General features: G+C 36.4%; 1 protein-coding gene across 2 annotated transcripts; it reads right to left on the bottom strand.

The window, feature by feature from the left end:
* Nucleotides 1-1179: 1179 nt before the first annotated feature.
* On the bottom strand, nucleotides 1180-18907 carry LOC106161404 (transmembrane protein 164). 2 transcript variants are annotated; one of them, XM_013538348.3, is made up of 6 exons: nucleotides 18624-18907; nucleotides 17262-17765; nucleotides 7759-7875; nucleotides 7312-7390; nucleotides 6561-6661; nucleotides 1180-6190 (listed from the first exon to the last, which is right to left on the bottom strand). In XM_013538348.3, the coding sequence occupies exons 2-6, from the start codon at nucleotides 17652-17654 to the stop codon at nucleotides 5966-5968; spliced, it is 915 nt and encodes a 304-aa protein (XP_013393802.2). In that variant the 5' UTR covers nucleotides 17655-17765; nucleotides 18624-18907; the 3' UTR covers nucleotides 1180-5965. The 2 variants fall into 2 exon arrangements, with proteins under 2 accessions (XP_013393802.2, XP_013393803.2); XM_013538349.3 differs by having other exon boundaries at nucleotides 18710-18907.
* Between the last annotated feature and the right edge of the window lie 77 nt (nucleotides 18908-18984).

The raw sequence follows: 18984 nt of genomic DNA, 5'->3' as shown, positions 1-18984 counted from the left end.
TTCTCAGAATTCCCACCATGCACCAGTGACTATCTGGGCAACAGCATAAATATAAATCAATCTTTAAAAAAAATCTATACTATTCCCAAATCGGTCTTGAGAACTGCTGAATTTTGGAAACAGTATAATCAAACTGGTGATAAATAAGAAGTAAATGCACCTCAATACTGTTTGGACTGGTATATCCACAATGCAGTATATGTCCTTTGACTTGACATAAAAAAACAAGAACTCTACAACGGATACACTGAAGCAAATTTAAATCAATACTGATGTATTAATATCAATATCATTGGCAATTGAAGCAATACTACTGAAATTAAAACAAAAATACTGCTCATATTTGAAGACATGTATGTTAAACTATGAGTAAAATTCAATAAAGCCTCTCACAATAATTCTTCCCTCAGCCAAAAGGTCAAGCTTACAGCAGTTTTACCATACAGTTTGCCGACTTACGATAGATTTTTTACTCACAATGTATCATAGAGGTGACTTCATGGCCAAATTTAATTTCAGAAAATCCCTATTTTAGTTCAAGTTATATGTAATTAAATTATATTTAGATGTCCTAAAATTATATTAAGTGAATATTTCAGTAAATTACATTAAACTTCTACACAAATCAAGTCAGATGTCAGTGTATAATAAATGTATTTAGATGTCCAAGTTAAAATTACATTAAAGTTCTGCAGGATGTTTTCAGGACTGAATAACTTCATTTATGGCTTCATCTTCTATTTAAAGTTTAAATCCGCCTTGGTCTAATTGTGTTAAAGGTCTCCTGCAGTATGTCTTAATTCTGTTAACTGGCTTCAATATCTCTGACTTGTTAAGGAATCACTGTAATGTAATTGTCCTTATGTATTAGTATATAAGGAGAAGAATTTGCAATATACTGTCATTAGAGTCTTGTGTCTTCACATGAAGTAGTCAGAAGTAGTGTAGAGTAGAACCTATAGTCAGCAGATAGAAGTGGACCAGTGACACCAATACCTGGATTGTACAGAATAAAGGTAGAGATCACATAGATTGTAGTGAGTCTCTAGAAACCAACCAAAGGCTTGGTGTTACATGGTGGAGCCTGAAGATCCCCAAAGTACCTCTCGCTAGATGTCAAGTGTACCAGAAAACAACATAATCAGACAGCTACGAAATAGAAATATCATGAATCAATGACAAGATTTTATAATTAATCTGAGAAAAAATAATTATGTACTGAAAAGGTAAATGAGATCTCAACTAAGAGTTCACCTATCTGCAAAAAAAATCTCACTTAAAACTGAGCACTCTAATGAAAAAAATGAAAGCAACAAGATGGCATCTGACTCAGACAATAAACATAATTCATAACAATTACAGTAAACATAAAGCCATTTTTTTTTCCAGAAAGTACTATCTCTGGCCAATGTCTTTAATCACATGCAACGTCAGGACATAAACCCTCTTCCAGTGACATCAAAGTCTAGGACTGGGTCCCATATCTTGATCAAGCTAATAGGATCGATCCATCTCTGAGGGGTTTCTCGCTAAATTGCTCTCAGCTCAAGCGGCTTAGATGTCTGTCATGTCTACTGAAGCTACTAAATGATAATTAATTACCCCTTAGCAGATTTTCTAGGCATGACAGACATCTAAGCCGCTTCAGTTGCTTGCAATTTAGCGAGAATTGCCTTGGAGATAGATCGATCCACAGTTAGAACGATATGGTCTGGGAATGGTCCCAAGGCTGACAAGCAGTGAGGGTACAAGCATTAAAGGGTTAAACTGATTGTAGTGATCCAATAAATATAATACTGCATTTGAGAGGGAACCGTTTATAACTTAACTGAACTGTCAATACGTACAGCACCTTCAGATGGATAATAACAAAATAACACATGTATTATGCACTAACTAAAAACAAGAAAGAAAATTATAAGAGGTTTTGTTTTGCACCAAAAGGAAAAAAATACCCTATTTGCACATCAAGTTAAAAAGCACATTTTCAGAAAAAAATGTATCAGATACATGGATAGCCTTTCGTTCCAATTAAATACTGTTGAAAAAAGTGACTGATTTATTAAAAAGTTCTTTTAAGGTCGTACTAAAACAATTTTCCACAAGACTAATTTTGCACTCATTATCTTCTGTGTCTCCATGGCTACATTACACAATTAAAACTTTGGCAATCCCTGTATACGCAAGACTTCAAGCCATTATTATTTATAGGATAACATGACTCCTGCTCTCAGTCTCCCATTACAGAGACAACAGCACAAACCCACAGGATGTGAAGTAAACAAGAGCACATTGCCTACTCTCTTAGGGCGCATTCCCATAGACTTTAGATCGATCTATCCCCGTGGGGAGTCTCACTAGATCACTGTCAGATAATCCGGCTTAAATGTCCTTCCCGCCTACTACAAGCTGTAAGGGGGTAATTAACTGTCGTGCGCGCTCGGCAGACTGCAATTTAGCGTGAACCCCCAGGGAGTTAGGTCGATCTAGTAAGATTGATCTAAATCTCTGGAAATGCCCTCTTATTCCAGTACAATATACACAGGTATACCTAGCTGCTCCACACATACACTGTATATTAACATATTGCATGACACATGACACCACTACAAGTATTATCATTATGCCTTATGGAGACTAGATATACATGTACAAACACAATGTATTTACTGAACATGATATAGAATAAATCTTAAATCTTGAGAACTATATAATGACATATTATATATATACTTATGAGCATAGTTTATTATGTAATAATGCGTAGAGGAAAGACTAAGATGAACAAACAAACAAAAAAAAACAAACAAACACCTCACCTTTTGGTTATTAATTGAATGAGAACATCTAGATAAATGTTACAGGAAGCAATGATGAAGTTATAAGTGAGAACAGGTTTCCTTTGGAGACAAGATTTAACAAGGAAGAGAAATGATCAACATCACCCAAAGTCACTCTATAGTGATGGCTGGTTTTGACCAAATAACTACAATTTTCTTACCAAATAAACAATAAATTGTCCAATTAAAGCATAACTTTTTGGTGACAAAGTAAATTATCATGATAAAAGAATGGGTGAACAATATTTATATATTAAGTCTTAACTACCACCTTTGGAATACTGACATGTCTGTCCCAGCCATTAACTAAATGAACTGGCCACCCAATATCCTTGAGAGTATTAATGAGGACACTGTTCCTCACCTGTGAACACCCTAACCTTTCTCTGGAGTGAACAGTTACCTGTGCTTCCAACAAGAACCAGGGAACAGCGTTAACTAAAGTACTTTCAAATACAATTGTGAAAACTGGCTCGTTCACATTCTGCTTAATACAGAACAATTTCTATAATGATAAAAATATACTCACAACAACAATGTATTATGTAAACATCACTAACAATTTCAGGATTAGTATCAAAACATTTGATACTTAATCACTATATAGAGGAGAGAAATCGAGGCTAAAGCATGCCCTTTAACGCAATTCTTGGCTCATGGATGTGCTGGTCAACACTTTACCTTGTGTGCAAGTAAAGCTTTCCTGTGCACAGAAATACGATTATAAAATTAAAATTATGTATTGGAAAATTTGATCATTTATGCCCATTGTAAAGTTGGCTTCATTTCTGTACCTCCTTGGTATTACAAAGCATTAAGTAGCTTATGAAGATGCCAAATCCTGGCTGAATCAACCCAGCTGAAATACACTTCAGAAGTGATTGAATCTTTCTACTGTATATATTTACTACATGAATGATCCTCAAAATAAACCAAGTTTACAGATCTTTTCATATCAGTAAATCAATAACTGGGACATAGTATTTAATTAAATAAATACTAGATGCAGGACTTGTGGCAGGAGGACTTACTAAACAAACACACACACTGTTTGTCTTAAACCATAACTGAATGTTATATGTGACTGATGGATGATCTTCATACATATAGCAGACTGAGACCCATGTAGGTGTAGTAGCAGTTCCAGAGTTGCAGGATGACTTCTATGTGGTTATCACCTTAGAGTGTGTAGTAGCAGTTTCAGTTTTGCAGGATGATTCCTATATGGTAACATCCTTACAACATGTAGTAGCACTTCTAGTAACTTGATAAAAGTAATGTTAATAAAATATGTAGCAGCAGTTCCAGTGTAGCAGGGTGACTTGTACAATATGATATCCTTACTCGCAGTAGTAGCAGTTCCAAAGTAAATTGATTACATTTGCTAACAATGTACCATACAACATCACAATCATTTGTTCCTTTAAAGGGACTTAAAAAATAAAATAAAATTGTTCGCATTATGAATTTCTCAAGGTTAGTTTTCTTGGCACAAGAATTGGAAATGTTTATTTTATTTTTTTATTTTCATTCTTAACATTATGCTTATTATAGTGAAGGATCAATCTCAGATGCTCTCTCTGGTGGCCTGTCAGAACAGCCAGTCAAAGCATTGCACATATTCCACATTAATATACCATGTGTAAGTAGGGTGTATCCCTCACATACAACCACTGTGCCTTCACAGTACCTCTCTCTCTAAGATGACTGACACTGATACTCTCTCTGCATTCGTTATCTAACTTATTCAACTGTGAACTGAACATTTTTCCTCTGTACACATTCCTCAAACAGAGACAGTGCTGTGTAAGTTCTGCTCACTATGTGGAGAAAGCACACATGTTCACATACTCCCCCCCCCTTCCCTCCTCTCATTATCGACTAGTTTTTATCCTCTATGAAACCACTGGATGGAGAAATAATAGGGCTGGATTCATCTCAGATCTACTTCTCACTTTACAGTGTTTTCCATGACATTGATAGTATCCACTTTAGATGAATGATCTGGGCTCAATTTCTCTTCATATTTCAGCAGCAAGTAGTTTAATTTTCATTTTATCTACACTGGTATCATCAATCTGTAATAAATGCTCCATTAACTTGATATTCCAAAGCCGTCAATCTCAAAAAGCAATATACCCCAAGCTTAGTTCTGGTAACTGTGGCTATTGCATCAATTTTTCATATCCCAAAATCATTAATAATATTGACAGTCCACAAACCCCCCACGTAAATAGTATCAATCTTCTTGATGCTGTGGGTCTTCAATATTGTTGTATACATCCATAGCTTTCATATCCAGGACAAGACAAAAAAAAAAAAAAAAAAAAAAAACACAGACAGGACATTTTAACATGTCTATGAAACATCACACAATCCACTCTTCTGCTCACTTCTAACAAGGTCTCCTTTTTCTCTGCCAAGTGGACAAGTCTTCTCACTGGTGACTGATCACTTCAGCATGTCTGTCACTGCCCTGTGCCCAAACTCTTTTATACCAGCAGCACCCAACCATGTCAACAGATCTGGACTGTACCTCTTCTGTGGCTGCAGTTCACTGAATCACATCACATATTGTTTTAAGTAGTATCAAAGCATGCCTACCACCTTCCCACAAACTGCTGCATTCACTGGTATCAGTTAATTAGCACAGTTATTGATCATTTTGATCAGGTTTATTCACTGGTATCAATTCATTTCAGAAAAAAAGCCTTGAACATCCTGGTACCAGTCCAACATCCTGGTATGAATTCAACATCATGGTATGAATTCAACATCCTGGTACCAGTCCAACATCCTGGTATGAATTCAACATCATGGTATGAATTCAACATCCTGGTACCAGTCCAACATCCTGGTATGAATTCAACATCATGGTATGAATTCAACATCCTGGTACCAGTCCAACATCCTGGTATTAGTCCAACATCCTGGTACCAGTCCAACATCTTTGTACCAGTTCAACATCATGGTATCAATTCAACATCATGGTATGAGTTCAACATCATGGTATGAATTCAACATCATGGTATGAATTCAACATCCTGGTATCAATTCTACATCCTGGTATGAGTTCAACATCCTGCTATCAGTTCTACATCTTCTACAATCCTCCGCCCCTGTCTTCAGTTCATCTTAGCATGTCCGTTGGAGCCAAGGCTGTCCCCCCTGCCCCTGTGGGAGTCCTGAGTGCTGCTGGGCAGAAGGAGGTTGGCCACATAGGTGTACACCTTGGCATGGAGGGGGATCATCAGCACCTGGTGCCCCATGGCCCACCACCTGTAGCGTGGCCCATAGAACGGGTCACTGATGGCTGGACACAGCATGTTGTTCAGGTTCACCTGAGAAAGCTGGAAACACAGAGTGCGAGAAAATGTGAGAAAGAGCTAGGAATTCTTCAAACTCCATGGTACCCCTGTCTCTAGAGAGAAGGTGATATGACTTGTTGCTGGACATAGTGTATACTGATCAGGTTAGCTGTGTGTGAATGTGCGTGTGTGTGTGTGTGTGTGTGAATGTGTTTATGTGATTGTGTGTGTTCATATGAATAGGTGGGTCTACATGTGTAAATTCGTGCATGTTGAAGAGTGTGTGCATGTTAATGTGAATGCATGCATGTGAAGACTTTCTTACACAAATGACAAGAAATTCCTATGATATTTTTTTTCTTCATTTTCCAAAACTCAACATTCCATACAGTCAGCAGGCAGTAGAACTTACATAAGCTATATAGTGGAGTGGTCCAAAGTGCCAAAAATACAGAATTCCCAGAGCCATAAGGGGCCACCATATATCAGATATAGGTTCTGTGAGGTAAGGACCTGAAATATTAAAATAATTAATGTCATATTAATGATGCTATAACGTGTATGTGATTGTATGTATACATATGTGCACACATGCCTATGTGGATAATGAATTGCACAAAATCCAATCATTAAAATCCAGGTTCCCCAAATATTTGAAAGTGCCTCAGTTACCTTTTGAACCTAGAATATCTATCAGAATTATCTTTGTGCTATAAAATTCATTTTTTAAATTAAAACATGGCTACTTTCCAGCCATGAGGATCACCCCAGGTGGATAGTGCCAACTCATGAACTGGTGGTTACAGCATTCCAATGTATACAGAAAGAACTGAAAATACACTGCTTATATCAGAGACATTATGTAAGTTGCAAGGGAAATTTCAAAAATAGAGTCTATTCCTCTGGATAGCCTCATTCCCTATGGATGACGCTCTTAACTGACACCAAAATATTGGAGATGGAAAACACTTCAATATAAGCTATTGATTGAATATGTATTTATTTACTGCTTTCACAAACTTATAAATGTGTATATCAAACTAGATGAAAGAGAATAAACTTTTTGATGTGCACATTTTTTCCCCTCTATTCATACATTTTTCCCTTAGATAATATAAGCTATTTTAATATCAAAATAACAAGACTTGACCATAAAAACTTACCCCTTTCTCTCATAAGAAAATACGGTACCAGCAACATCAGTATATGTTGCACGTAATAGACCTCTGTCTCAAATGGCAGCTGAAAGGGGAGAAGAAAGGAGTGGCTCTTACTCTGAACAGGTCTCTGGTATGTTACAATGTCAAATATCCACTAAGGTTATCTGAGACATTCAGAAGACCTAAGTTAGTGGTTCAGTTCAAAGCCTAACTAAAATAATAATAATAATAATAATAATAATAATAATAATATAACGCAAATATTGATAAAATTTCAAGGAAAGGTCAGAATTGGGTTATTTTAGAACCCATCACATTATCATTATGGTGATGATCTCATAGTTGATTGATAGATTAATTATTAAAGAGAACTGAACTGCCAATTAACTGGCAAAGGTTTGCTCTCTGTGACTGCTTTAATTCTAATTGTGCCATAGGAAATATCCTTACCAGTCTTGTGTTCGTAACAGGAAGTAACATGGCAAGGGTTGCGCCGTGAAATGCGTACATGTGTAGACGGAATACAGTGGTCACGTACTTGTTGGAAGGGGCGGCCAGCAGAAAAATCTGAAAAAAATATCTCACACTTTTATTTCAATTCTTTTTTTTTTTAGGAACAATAGTTTTCATATATTCTACTTCCTGAAAATATGCATATATATAAGAACACAGACTGCCCGGGTGAGTGTCAAAAACTTGTCCTGCTCCTGCATTTTCCAGGTCATTTGCCAAAAATGCATAAGAAAGAGAGAGAGAGAAAGAGAGAGATTATTATACCTATGCTATAGTAAATAGCATGCTTAATCTCACATAGTTAGCATGCACAAGAAATAAGAATTGACAGGAACTGTAACACATTAACCGACCCTTAAAATATGCCTAACACTTTGCCCTTTATATCTGCCATATGCTGAGTGATGACTTATAAACCATTCTTACAGGTAAGCCTGATAAATAACCATAAAATTCATACCAGGATATAACATTCTGACAAATCCTTGAGAAAATATGTTTAAGGACTTGATACAAATATTAAATTAAATTTATCACTGATGTGGCTCAAATTCTAATCTGAATAAACATCTTTGCCCACACTTATATGTGTTGTTATTCATTGTATCAAAGCTTGTGCTGGTTCTCTAACAGCCCAAGTTACAGAGTTTTCAAATATCATCCGAGGGAACACTCTCAGAATGTCAGGGTGGATGCTGTAAACTTAGATGACCTCTATACCCAGTAACCCTTGGAATTCTATTTACTTAAGGCCAGTTCCAGGTGTATAAAGATGGGTCAGCCTAATTAATATATCAGTCAGATACCCCATTTCATCTGGCCACCTGGTTATGATTACTTCACCATGGAAAGGCAATGTAATATCAACTAACTTAATGCCTTCCTTACAATGACAGCCAACCTAATATTAATGTACAACCCAAATCATGAAATTAGTTCACCACAGAAAGGCAATGTAATATATTTATATATCAGTTACAATGGCAGGTGGGACAACAGAGAAATTACTATAGATACATTTACTCTACTCATAATGTGGAAACACACTGACATAGATTGCTGTACTAATTAAGTAAAAAACAGCCCATCTCCAGTGGAAACACACCTGAAGTTTCCAGTGACTGACAAGTGCAGTGTGTGTGTGTGAGCCTGCAGCTGGCAGCACAGAACTCTCTTTACCAAGCTGTATAAACAATGAAGCGTGCTTGCTTGGATCAAACTTCACATAGCAGGGACAAGAGAGAGAGAGAGAGAGTTGGGCATAATTATAACATGGACCTTATATCAACCTAGCAACCTCTAAACTGTACCTCAGTTCATGGCTTAAATGCATGTACAGGGGCAAATTGAAGACCCAGAAGACAGTCAGATTAAATCTCTCTGGATCAGCTCCTGATGTGTGTCTTTGACTTTGGGGAATTACTGACCTAAATCTACAGCGCAAGTACTGATACATTTCAGGATAAAAACATGTTACCCTGAAAGAAAATGGTCAGCATCCATCTACACCTCACACTACAAGCATACACAAAGTTTAATGCTAAATAAATAAGCTTTGGTCTTATGAAAACTAAATTTTTTTTTCAATTTTCTTAATCACATTCAGTATTGTGCTTAATTCATTACAACCACCTCAGTGACAGTGCTCTGAAGATGTTTCCAGTGCCATACAGTCTAGCAGTCAAATCAACTGCCTCCTGAAATCAAGTCTAAAACCAGGTTTAGTAAAATGGTGCTAAATGCGGTCTTTTATTTGTCTATATTTACCACAAAAGCAAGCCATGTAAATGCCTTGATAATGTATCTGTCCACCGTGGTAAGAGACAAGTACTAGAATACAAAGGGAAACACTCAACCTAATCCTGACAAATCAATAACTGTTGTCATATAAAGATAATCATAAACAGACAACAATTAAGGCAAGTGGACACATGTACTCAGTATATGACATGTATTTGGAGCCAAGGTTAATGGAAAACAATTGTATTACCTCTGAGGTACAAGCTGATGCTTTTTATTTATTTATCTGGATATATATTGGTTGTAGCCTGGAAGGTTCGTAACAGGATTGTTCATCAACTCTACTCACTGGTGATACAAATAATTAACCCCATCAAGTCATTTGTTGTAAGTACAAATCTTCAAAAACTTCCTAAATCCATATCTTGGACCAATTATCTTCCAAATATTAATCAATCGACCCTGTTCAGCACCCATCCAATATATCAGAAGGATTAAAGCTGTTATTGACATAAGATATGCCTATTGTATGTACAAGTATTCATTCTGTTAACAGATGTTGACAGATGGGCCAAAAAATGTATCCCCTACTCCTTGGTGGTGGTGGTGGTGGTGATGGGGGGGGGGGGGGGGGGGGGGGGAGGGGGGGGGGAGGGGGAGGCAGGTGTAAAACAGCAAAGTTGATAATTAATTAGATTGTTATTGATTACCTTCATTAAGCCCTGCAAATGACGTCAAGCTAATGAGCCAGTGTTCCTCAGGGAGATGCTCTCAGCCTCTCGAAAACCAGTTGTTTTTTCTTTCGTCTACACTGTTAAGGATTCCACAAGCTGGCATTTTTTTTGAAGTAATTAAATTAGACCGGAGGGTCGATAAACCAAACATGACCAATTAGGTAATTATTAGGTAAACTTGCATCACAGATGCACTAGCTGGAAAATTCTTCTCTCATGATAATTACTTTAACAGGTCCTAGGGCCATAATCAATAAAGACGGGTAATGGCATCTACAGTCCCTGCCAAGCTTAACTTGTAGTTTACTACTGCAAGTATTATATCACATGAAGACTTTAAGGCCATTTAGAATAGAAGATCCGAGTACCAACTGGTCCAAGGATCAAATATGGCTGACCCTACATGAAAGAAATACCGCTTAATCCTGTTATGGTCTCTCCACTTCTCACACACCTCCCCACCCATTGTCCCTGCAGGGGCACAGTAATTAAATCTTAGCTCCATTTGACTGGACAGGTGGGGAGGCATGTGAGAGGAGGAGAGACCATTACAGGATTAGGTAGTCTTTCTTTCATGTGGGGTTCGCCATATTTGATCCTTGGACCAGTTGATACTTGGATCTTCCATTCTGCATGACCCCTTACAAGTGTCTTCACTCTCTCTCTCTACTGGGATTCTACAATATTCAATATCCCCACACATACTACACATAGTACTCAAATTAAATGTTAAGAAAGAATAAAAAACAATTACATTTGGTGCTTGCATTCAACATCAATTTGAATAAATCAATCATCTGAATATGCCTACCACTGATATATTTCAGGTCAATTCAATCAAACAAATCTCAGATCAAACTGTGTATTACTGTAGGTAATTCCATATTCTCTGGCAGAGAACAGGCCTCATCTCCACTGTCACTTGCCATTGATGTTCCCTCTTATCACTGAATGTCAGAGACAACGCTGAAAAGGTCATCGTTATTCCACAGCTAATAAAGCCAGTGCAGTTGAAGTCAAGTGGATGTTAGAGGTTGGATATATACCACAGAGAGACTGAAGTTTATGTAGGAGTCAGTGTTAAATTAAACTATAAATTCAACTGTACATTCAACCACTGATGAAGCCATCAGCAAATCATTGTTTTAAAAAGGACTATTAATCCCTGTACAGAAGGAAAAGGACCAAAAGCTCTTCAAATATAAATTTATTCTAAGATAAATCGTACCTAAATGGAACAACAGGTTTGGCATTCCCAAACCTCACTTCTTGGCTCATGTCTGGGAATTAAAAAAAAAAGTCAACTTTTCTTTTAAATAAAAGGCTTGAGATAGCGAAAAAAAAAAAAGAAAAAAAAATAGTTTGACACCAATTTCACGAAAAATTGCATTTTTTAAAGTCTTTTTATCCCCTTCTTTCTTTCTTTTTTTTAATGTACTGTTATCACAAGACCTGGAAGGTGACAATGCACATAAGAAATATTGACAATTTGCAGTCAATTTAGCTCAGGCTATATATAGCACATCAATTTCAATGTGAGATCTGAAATAAGTCTAATGATGGTGTAATGATTAGACTCTTTGCAATGACAGATCAATAAGAACAGCCACATTGTAATTACATTTATAGATTATCACGAGGTCACAAACATGAGAAATTGGCAACTTGGACTACTTTTTTTACTATTTTAAGCCCGTTTTTTATATCGACTTATTGTAAGCTAAAGGACGGCTTTTGTTATATCAAGTTCAAAGGATATAGTAATACACCAGAGAGGTGGATACAAGGAGTCCAATAATAGCAGGATAAGAATAAAATGATTTCTACAACAGCAGCCAAGAGAGAAAATAGCGTAGAGTGACAAAAAATAATAATAATAAATAAATAAATAAATAAAATAATAATTAAAATAAAATAATAAAAAAAAAAAAAAAAGATTATATTAAATACATAATTCAAAATGGGAATCTTGGCAATCTTTTGCATAGCTTGTATTTGTGATCAATTTTTTAAGTCAGTTAACTCCTGAGTCTTGGAGATGTGCTATGTAAATCTTCTATAAGCTATAAAATACATCCTTATAATACTTTTGACATAAATTAATAAACAGAGCACATGTAGCAGGCATCCAGGCAGGGGAGAGGGGGGGGGTTGGGGGAGGGGGTGGGGGGTGGGAGGAACTGACATACCATCCTTTGGGCTGGTTTTCTAGGTTCTAGGCAGTTTCTAAACTACAAAGGTAAAAAGGTCATTTTTTTTTCAGAAATTTAACTCCTCATTTAAAATGGCTAGTTATAGGCTTGTGCTGGCACGCAAAAAAAAAGTCACATTTTCAACTGTGAATGTATGGAGTTGCTGTAACCTAATAACCTCATCCATTTTCTTACCTGAGTCGATTTAATCAACTTACCAATCCACCTTGACTCCATCCACTATGTATCAAGCTCCATAATGAACAGAAAATTGATGATGTTCAGTTTGCATGAGCAGTAAAAATCTCACTCAGATCCCATGAGAATGATACAGTAATCTCATCTAAATCCAATACAAGAACATAAGCATTAGAAAACTGCATCAATGAAGTGGCCACAATGATCTTTAAGCAGGGGGACTTTACCCAGGATTTGGGATACAGGGAGTCCAAAATGTGGGTCTGTAATTTGGACATCTATTTACAGGGAGTCCAACCCAAGCAAACCGAAAAAAACAAACCGAAAACTTTTGTAAGCTGTCTTTGAATATTATGCTCTCTCTAGAGGCCTAGGCCATTCAAATGATGGCTGGAAGGCCCTCTGGGGGAAGCCTTATTAGTAATTGTCTCTAACCAATGCTTAAAAAGACTAAATGTGAAATTTTTAACACACCTTCAGTGTAATAAAAAAAAAAAAAACACTTCATGTTGAACTAAAACTTAAGGACAAGGATTATGTTTTGATAATTTTTTTAAGAGATAAGTATAATTTGTCCATGAAAAATTGACACCAAAAAGGTGTCTCTTCAATGACCTTTGATCACTACCTGTCAACCATCTACTGTAGATATAACTATCACACACAAAGGGAAAGTCAGTGCTCAAAGGTATGGTATGTATGGCAGAATCTGAAATGACTTTTCAAAGGTATGGTATGGCGGAATATGGAATGACTTTTCAATTTTCAAAGACTGTTACAGATGGAGTAACTCTACTACACTGTATTGTTTTGTGTTGCATTGTATGTTAAATGGCAACAAAGGAATCAATAAATAATTAAGTTATACCACACAACATCTTTGGCATTGTATATTGTGTGTACTACTACATATTTCATGGTAATTGTGTAGCATTGTATTGCAATTACATTACACGGCATTGCACTGTATAGTACTTGTGTGTATTGTATTGTATTGTAATCTGAATGACAACCAAGTATTCTCCGTATTATGACCCTATTCAGTGCTGCAGTGTAATGTGTGGTACAGTACAGTACAGTACAGTACAGTACAGGCAGGGAGGGATCAATACTCCAGCAGGAAAGCTGTGTCACGTTAGCTTCTGCTTGCTCTTTAAATCTTACGGTTGACTTAACAGATGATATCAAAACTGTCTAGCACAGGTTTAACCTTGGGTGAATTAACCATTCTATATTCCTCCAAGTTCTAACCACATAATGCTGGACCATCTGATTTGTTTCCACAAACCCGAGAATACTGTATTGACTAGATCTTCTCAGTGGTGAAAAATTACCAAACTTTTAGACCTGTACACAATTCTGTAATCACGAAATTATATTGTTATAGCATATGCGGTGCTTTCACTGCACGGAACAGGAACTATAGTAGAGTACCCAAAATTTTGATCTACCAATTCCCAAAGTTTCAGTTTCCTAACTTGAATGGTCTAGGAGGAGATAGCATAAATTACTATGTGAAAAGAATTTAGAATCAACCCCCCCCCCGGGGACAGCCCAATCCCCTGTGGCACTAAAATTCCAAATTGCCCATGCACGTCCCTGATGATGGGTCTACCAATTCCAAAAGTTTCAGTGTCCTATCTGTAATGGACTATGAGGAGATAGGGGAAATTACTAACACACAGATGTACAGACGGGTGGGATAACATGATCCTTGACTCTTAATTGTCCCTAAAGTGCGGGGATAAAATCTCTAACCTCATGTTCTGTTTTCCCCCTTTTTTTTCAATCTCAATGTATTTCAAAATTTACTTAGAAGAATGAATTGAAATTTCTTCACTATACAGGTCGGTAGCCAGATGGGATTCAGGAGGTTCAAATGAACCCCCTTTTTTTTGCTGGGAAAAGGTCCCCTCTGGGTAAAATTGTATATAGGTACAGTACATGAAGGTTTCATGGTAAAAGATCCACTTTTCAGAAAAAGGACCTCCTTTTCAGATTGCTGGCTACGGGCCTGCTATATATATATATATATATATATATATATATATATATATATATATATATATATATATATATATATATATATATATATATATATATTCCTCAACTCAACATAATGACTGCCAGAGGTCACTGGAGACCACAGGAGAATCAATACAATTCAACAAGCGCAACATGTGGATTAAACTGAAAAAGGCAAGCTGTTGATATATCACTGGATACTGGTAATAGTTAGCTGCCCATGGTAACAGTTAGCTGTCCATGGTCATCATTTACATTATGACATTATGGATATTTAAATGAAACAAACAAAAAAAATGTACAGCCACTTCAGCAATTCTCTTTGTTAAATTATCTTCCTAGTTGAATTGCGCATGCAGACAGCAATTAACAAAAAAAAAAAGGGGGGGGGGGCAATCTTTTTCTGAAAGAGAAGATCTTTTCACCCCCAATTTCAGAAAAGGCAAAGAACCCTCATCAAATTTTGATTTAAATTCAGTGGACCTTTTCAGGCCAAAAGAGTTTTTTTCTCCAATTGCAGCTAAGACCCCTGCTAACCAGCCTGACTTTGCTTTTTATTATTATTGTTATTAAGATGAATAACCCTGACCGTGAAGAACATGTCTGTGATTACCAGCTACAGCCAGCAAAACTGAATTGTTGCTAATGAATCAATTAGCCAATTGACAAAGTACACAAAACCCTCTTCTATCAGGACAGCAAATTAAATAGAGATAAGTTAGTTAACACTCTTTACAGCAAAATGGCCACAAATGTGACAGGAAAGTCTAACAAGGCATGGAAATTGAAAAGTTGCTAATTATAATAAATTACTTCAGCCAATGTCCTTGATAATGTCACAGCAGTCTGGCATTAGGCTGCCAAATTGAAAAATTTCCACTAAATCACCTAAGATTCTCCTGCTACACGCAAAGGTAATACATAATTCAGGGAAATGCCACAATGTCCTGCAGCTACTTACAGTGAGAAATCATTTCTTCACAGCACTTGATGAAGAAGCCATACATAGGATTCGATGAAAAAAAAAATGAATATAGGGTTTTCCTGATGTTGTGAACAGATTTTAGACACTTCATGCCCACAACTCTTTCAGGTCCTTAACTCATAAATGTCTCTTAAATACACAATTTAAAATTGATCTTGTCAAATGAGCTGAAACCAGGTGAAAGTAAAGGACACTTTTGCACTTCCACTTGCCTGTAAAAAAAGTGTAGTTCAAGCACAGTGCACAGGCATTAAATCTGTGAACCACAAAGGCTGCCATCTCACTCTAAAAAAATAAAAACTGGCTCATTAAATCAAGATGAAATAAGGAAGACTTTCAGTTCTTAAAAAGAAAACTTGCTCCTACCAGGGTTCCTCCTTAACATTATCCTTAAGTTTATGAATGCAGGAAATCAATAAAATAGCCCCTTTCTCAATAAAACAGGGATATTTAACACAGATCCTCATGAGCTCTGTTCACTGGGGGTTAGCCACTCAGGAAAGTTGACAAGAGACTGTAGATCTTTCTAAACTCATGCTGTGCAATAGATCACTTCAGCACATCAGTCACCTGGCTGTTTAAAATTAATGCATTAAATATTTAACCCCTTTCTACAGAGCACACATCTCAACGATAATTAACTTTTGACAACCAAGTTTACTCTCCTAGGTCAGCTTACATTAGTTTATTGTCATAAAATTCTAATGGTTAGATGCCAGTATGAAGCAAACATCCCATCTGTTTAATTTTGTTACTGTTGATTCACTCTGTGTTGCTTATCTAATTTGCACTCTCACATGACATACTAAAACATTCATATTCAATTAAGGTAAAACATGAATTTCCAAAGGGTGATGAAACTTGAACTCATTTTTTTTATATCCACTGATTTTTTTTTTTACTTTAAACCAAGGGTTTAGTCAGCACAAAAACATCACAAATATCAGATTAAGCTGATGTAAATCTAGCACAAAATGCCATGAAACAAAGCATCATGACATATAGACTAAGCTGAGAGAGAGAGAGAGAGAGAGAGAGAGAGAGAGAGAGAGAGAGAGATCCAGTTCTTCACATGGACAACACATAAATCTTCCACACATATTAGGCAAGTCAGTGGGAACAAAAGACAATGCCAGATTACGTTTCTATATGAAAGCCACTAGTCATGCAACCTGTTCAGTTTATTGAGGCTAAAAAAAAGCACCAAGAGAAAGACTGCTGATCCTTTGCAAACACTATACAGATCATAGAGAGCTCCATGCTTGGCTTAGTAACTGAATCTAAATAAAACACATGAAATTTTACTTATGATACTCAACGAATCCAGTACCATAGGCAATAATTTGTGACTTGGGTGACTTTATCTTTCAACCTTATTTAATCAAAAACAAATCAGTGTTTGAAATTCTTTCAGTGGCATTATAAAAATACTAGTAGTTGATTTTTAATTTTTGATTTATCAACAAAGAAAGGTGACAGCCAAACTTGGACAGGCAAATTTCACATTTTAACACTGAATCCAGCATGGAAAAACTGTGCAAAAATGAAAAGACCTCAATTACTTACCTGTGCTATGGTTTCCAGATGGCAAGGGTTAAATATCCAAATAAACTGCTTGGTAGCCAACTTGTAGCCTAATTCCACGCCAAATGTCAGTGTCAGTAATACTGACAAAAATCTCTTCATTTTAGAATTTCTATCTTCTGCTAAGGTCTGTGGAAGCTTCAACCTGGGATATGCCACGTACATTGCCAAGCAGGCTAACCCACAGGCAAAGAAGGTCTCGATGAGGCGTTGACCGAGGCCTAAAAAGTTTACGCAATCCTCGCCTCCTGTTCCATCTATGCTGTAATCAACCCCCTCGTATGTCCAATATAACAGTGTCTTAGCGTAGGTGTTCCACTTCGAGATGGGTTCAACAGCACCCTCTATGGTCAGATTTACTTGTGGAATCTCCATCTTATGATATGTTGATAAGTTCCTTTTTTTTGGTGATTACATGTAAAAATAATGATTAACCTGAGATGTTATTACTATGGAGATCAATGTGAAAACATCATGTGATTGTCTCTGAAACAAAAATGAAGTTTAAAATGTAATTGTGGTTTTGTCATAAGTTTAACATCGAGCTTTAAAAAAAAAATTCATAATCAAAAGAAATGCTATAAACACATATTGCAAAATGTGAGCATTAAGGACACTCCCAAATGTTGCATCTGCATTGAAAGAAAAACGTTTAGTTAGAAAAGCACTAAATTAAGAAAACGCTGTCATGCAAGCTACTTGGTACTAGTAACCACAAACAAATGTGACACTTTTTGTTCATATCAAAATTGTAAGATCAAGATGACAAAGCTATGAATTAGTTTATGATGTGAGGACAATAGTGTCTGTATGCATATAATATCATAATTATTATGTTATAATTATCATGTTAAGTTAATTAATTCAATATACCTCGTAGATAATAACATATAGTGTTCTTAACAGTTAGCCTATCTTTATGCATGTAACTGAGATTCTTTCCACAATAAACTCATAAGTATCAACAGCCTATGTATGAATAAACCTAAATATACCGAGGCTATTATGTATAAGTTACGTGACAAATGCTATGACTAATATTAATAACAATACAATAGCCAATATTAACGAAGTCTACCAGTTGTTACTCACTTTACATACTACGTGTCACTTACGTAACAGTGCATTTCAAGATGCTACAATAACCCATGGCTTCAAAACTGATGCGTTATGATCATTAGTGAACTGGCATGACACACGGCTAATATGTTTATTCACCAAGAATACAGGTTCAACTAGCGGCAGCGTTAACCATTGTTACAAAAGGGGGCGGCGAAAAATTAACTTATCGTTCATTCATGAATAAAAATTTATACAATGAGCACATAAACACTTTGGTCTCACCTTGCTGGGGAAACCTTCATGTCCCTCACAACGCTGTCGGTTGATTTGTTAAAATTCTTTGTTAACAACGGGGAAAATCAATTTACCTTTACTGTAGCAGAAGGTCGACCGGACTGCACTGTCAGCTGTTACGTTACGCGTTCCGGTGAACCGTAAAATAGTGCAAGAGGTCATCTTTTAGTTCGTAGTTTTGAAGGATTGTAATCAATAAAAGACAAAACAAAAGGTAATTTTTACTTTAAAACGCGAAAATTCTGTACGGAATTTATTTTCGATTGGGAAACCGGAAAGCGGCGTAACCTGCAAAATAGTTCCAGTAGCTGTCCAGCTGCTACTGTCCAGCACCAAACACAACCCGTCG

Source organism: Lingula anatina, chromosome 10, assembly GCF_051362555.1.
Source record: "Lingula anatina isolate TDL-2025a chromosome 10, LinAna3.0, whole genome shotgun sequence".
NCBI classification, from domain to species: Eukaryota; Metazoa; Brachiopoda; class Lingulata; order Lingulida; family Lingulidae; genus Lingula; species Lingula anatina.
This window is presented reverse-complemented; position numbering and strand designations above follow the sequence as displayed.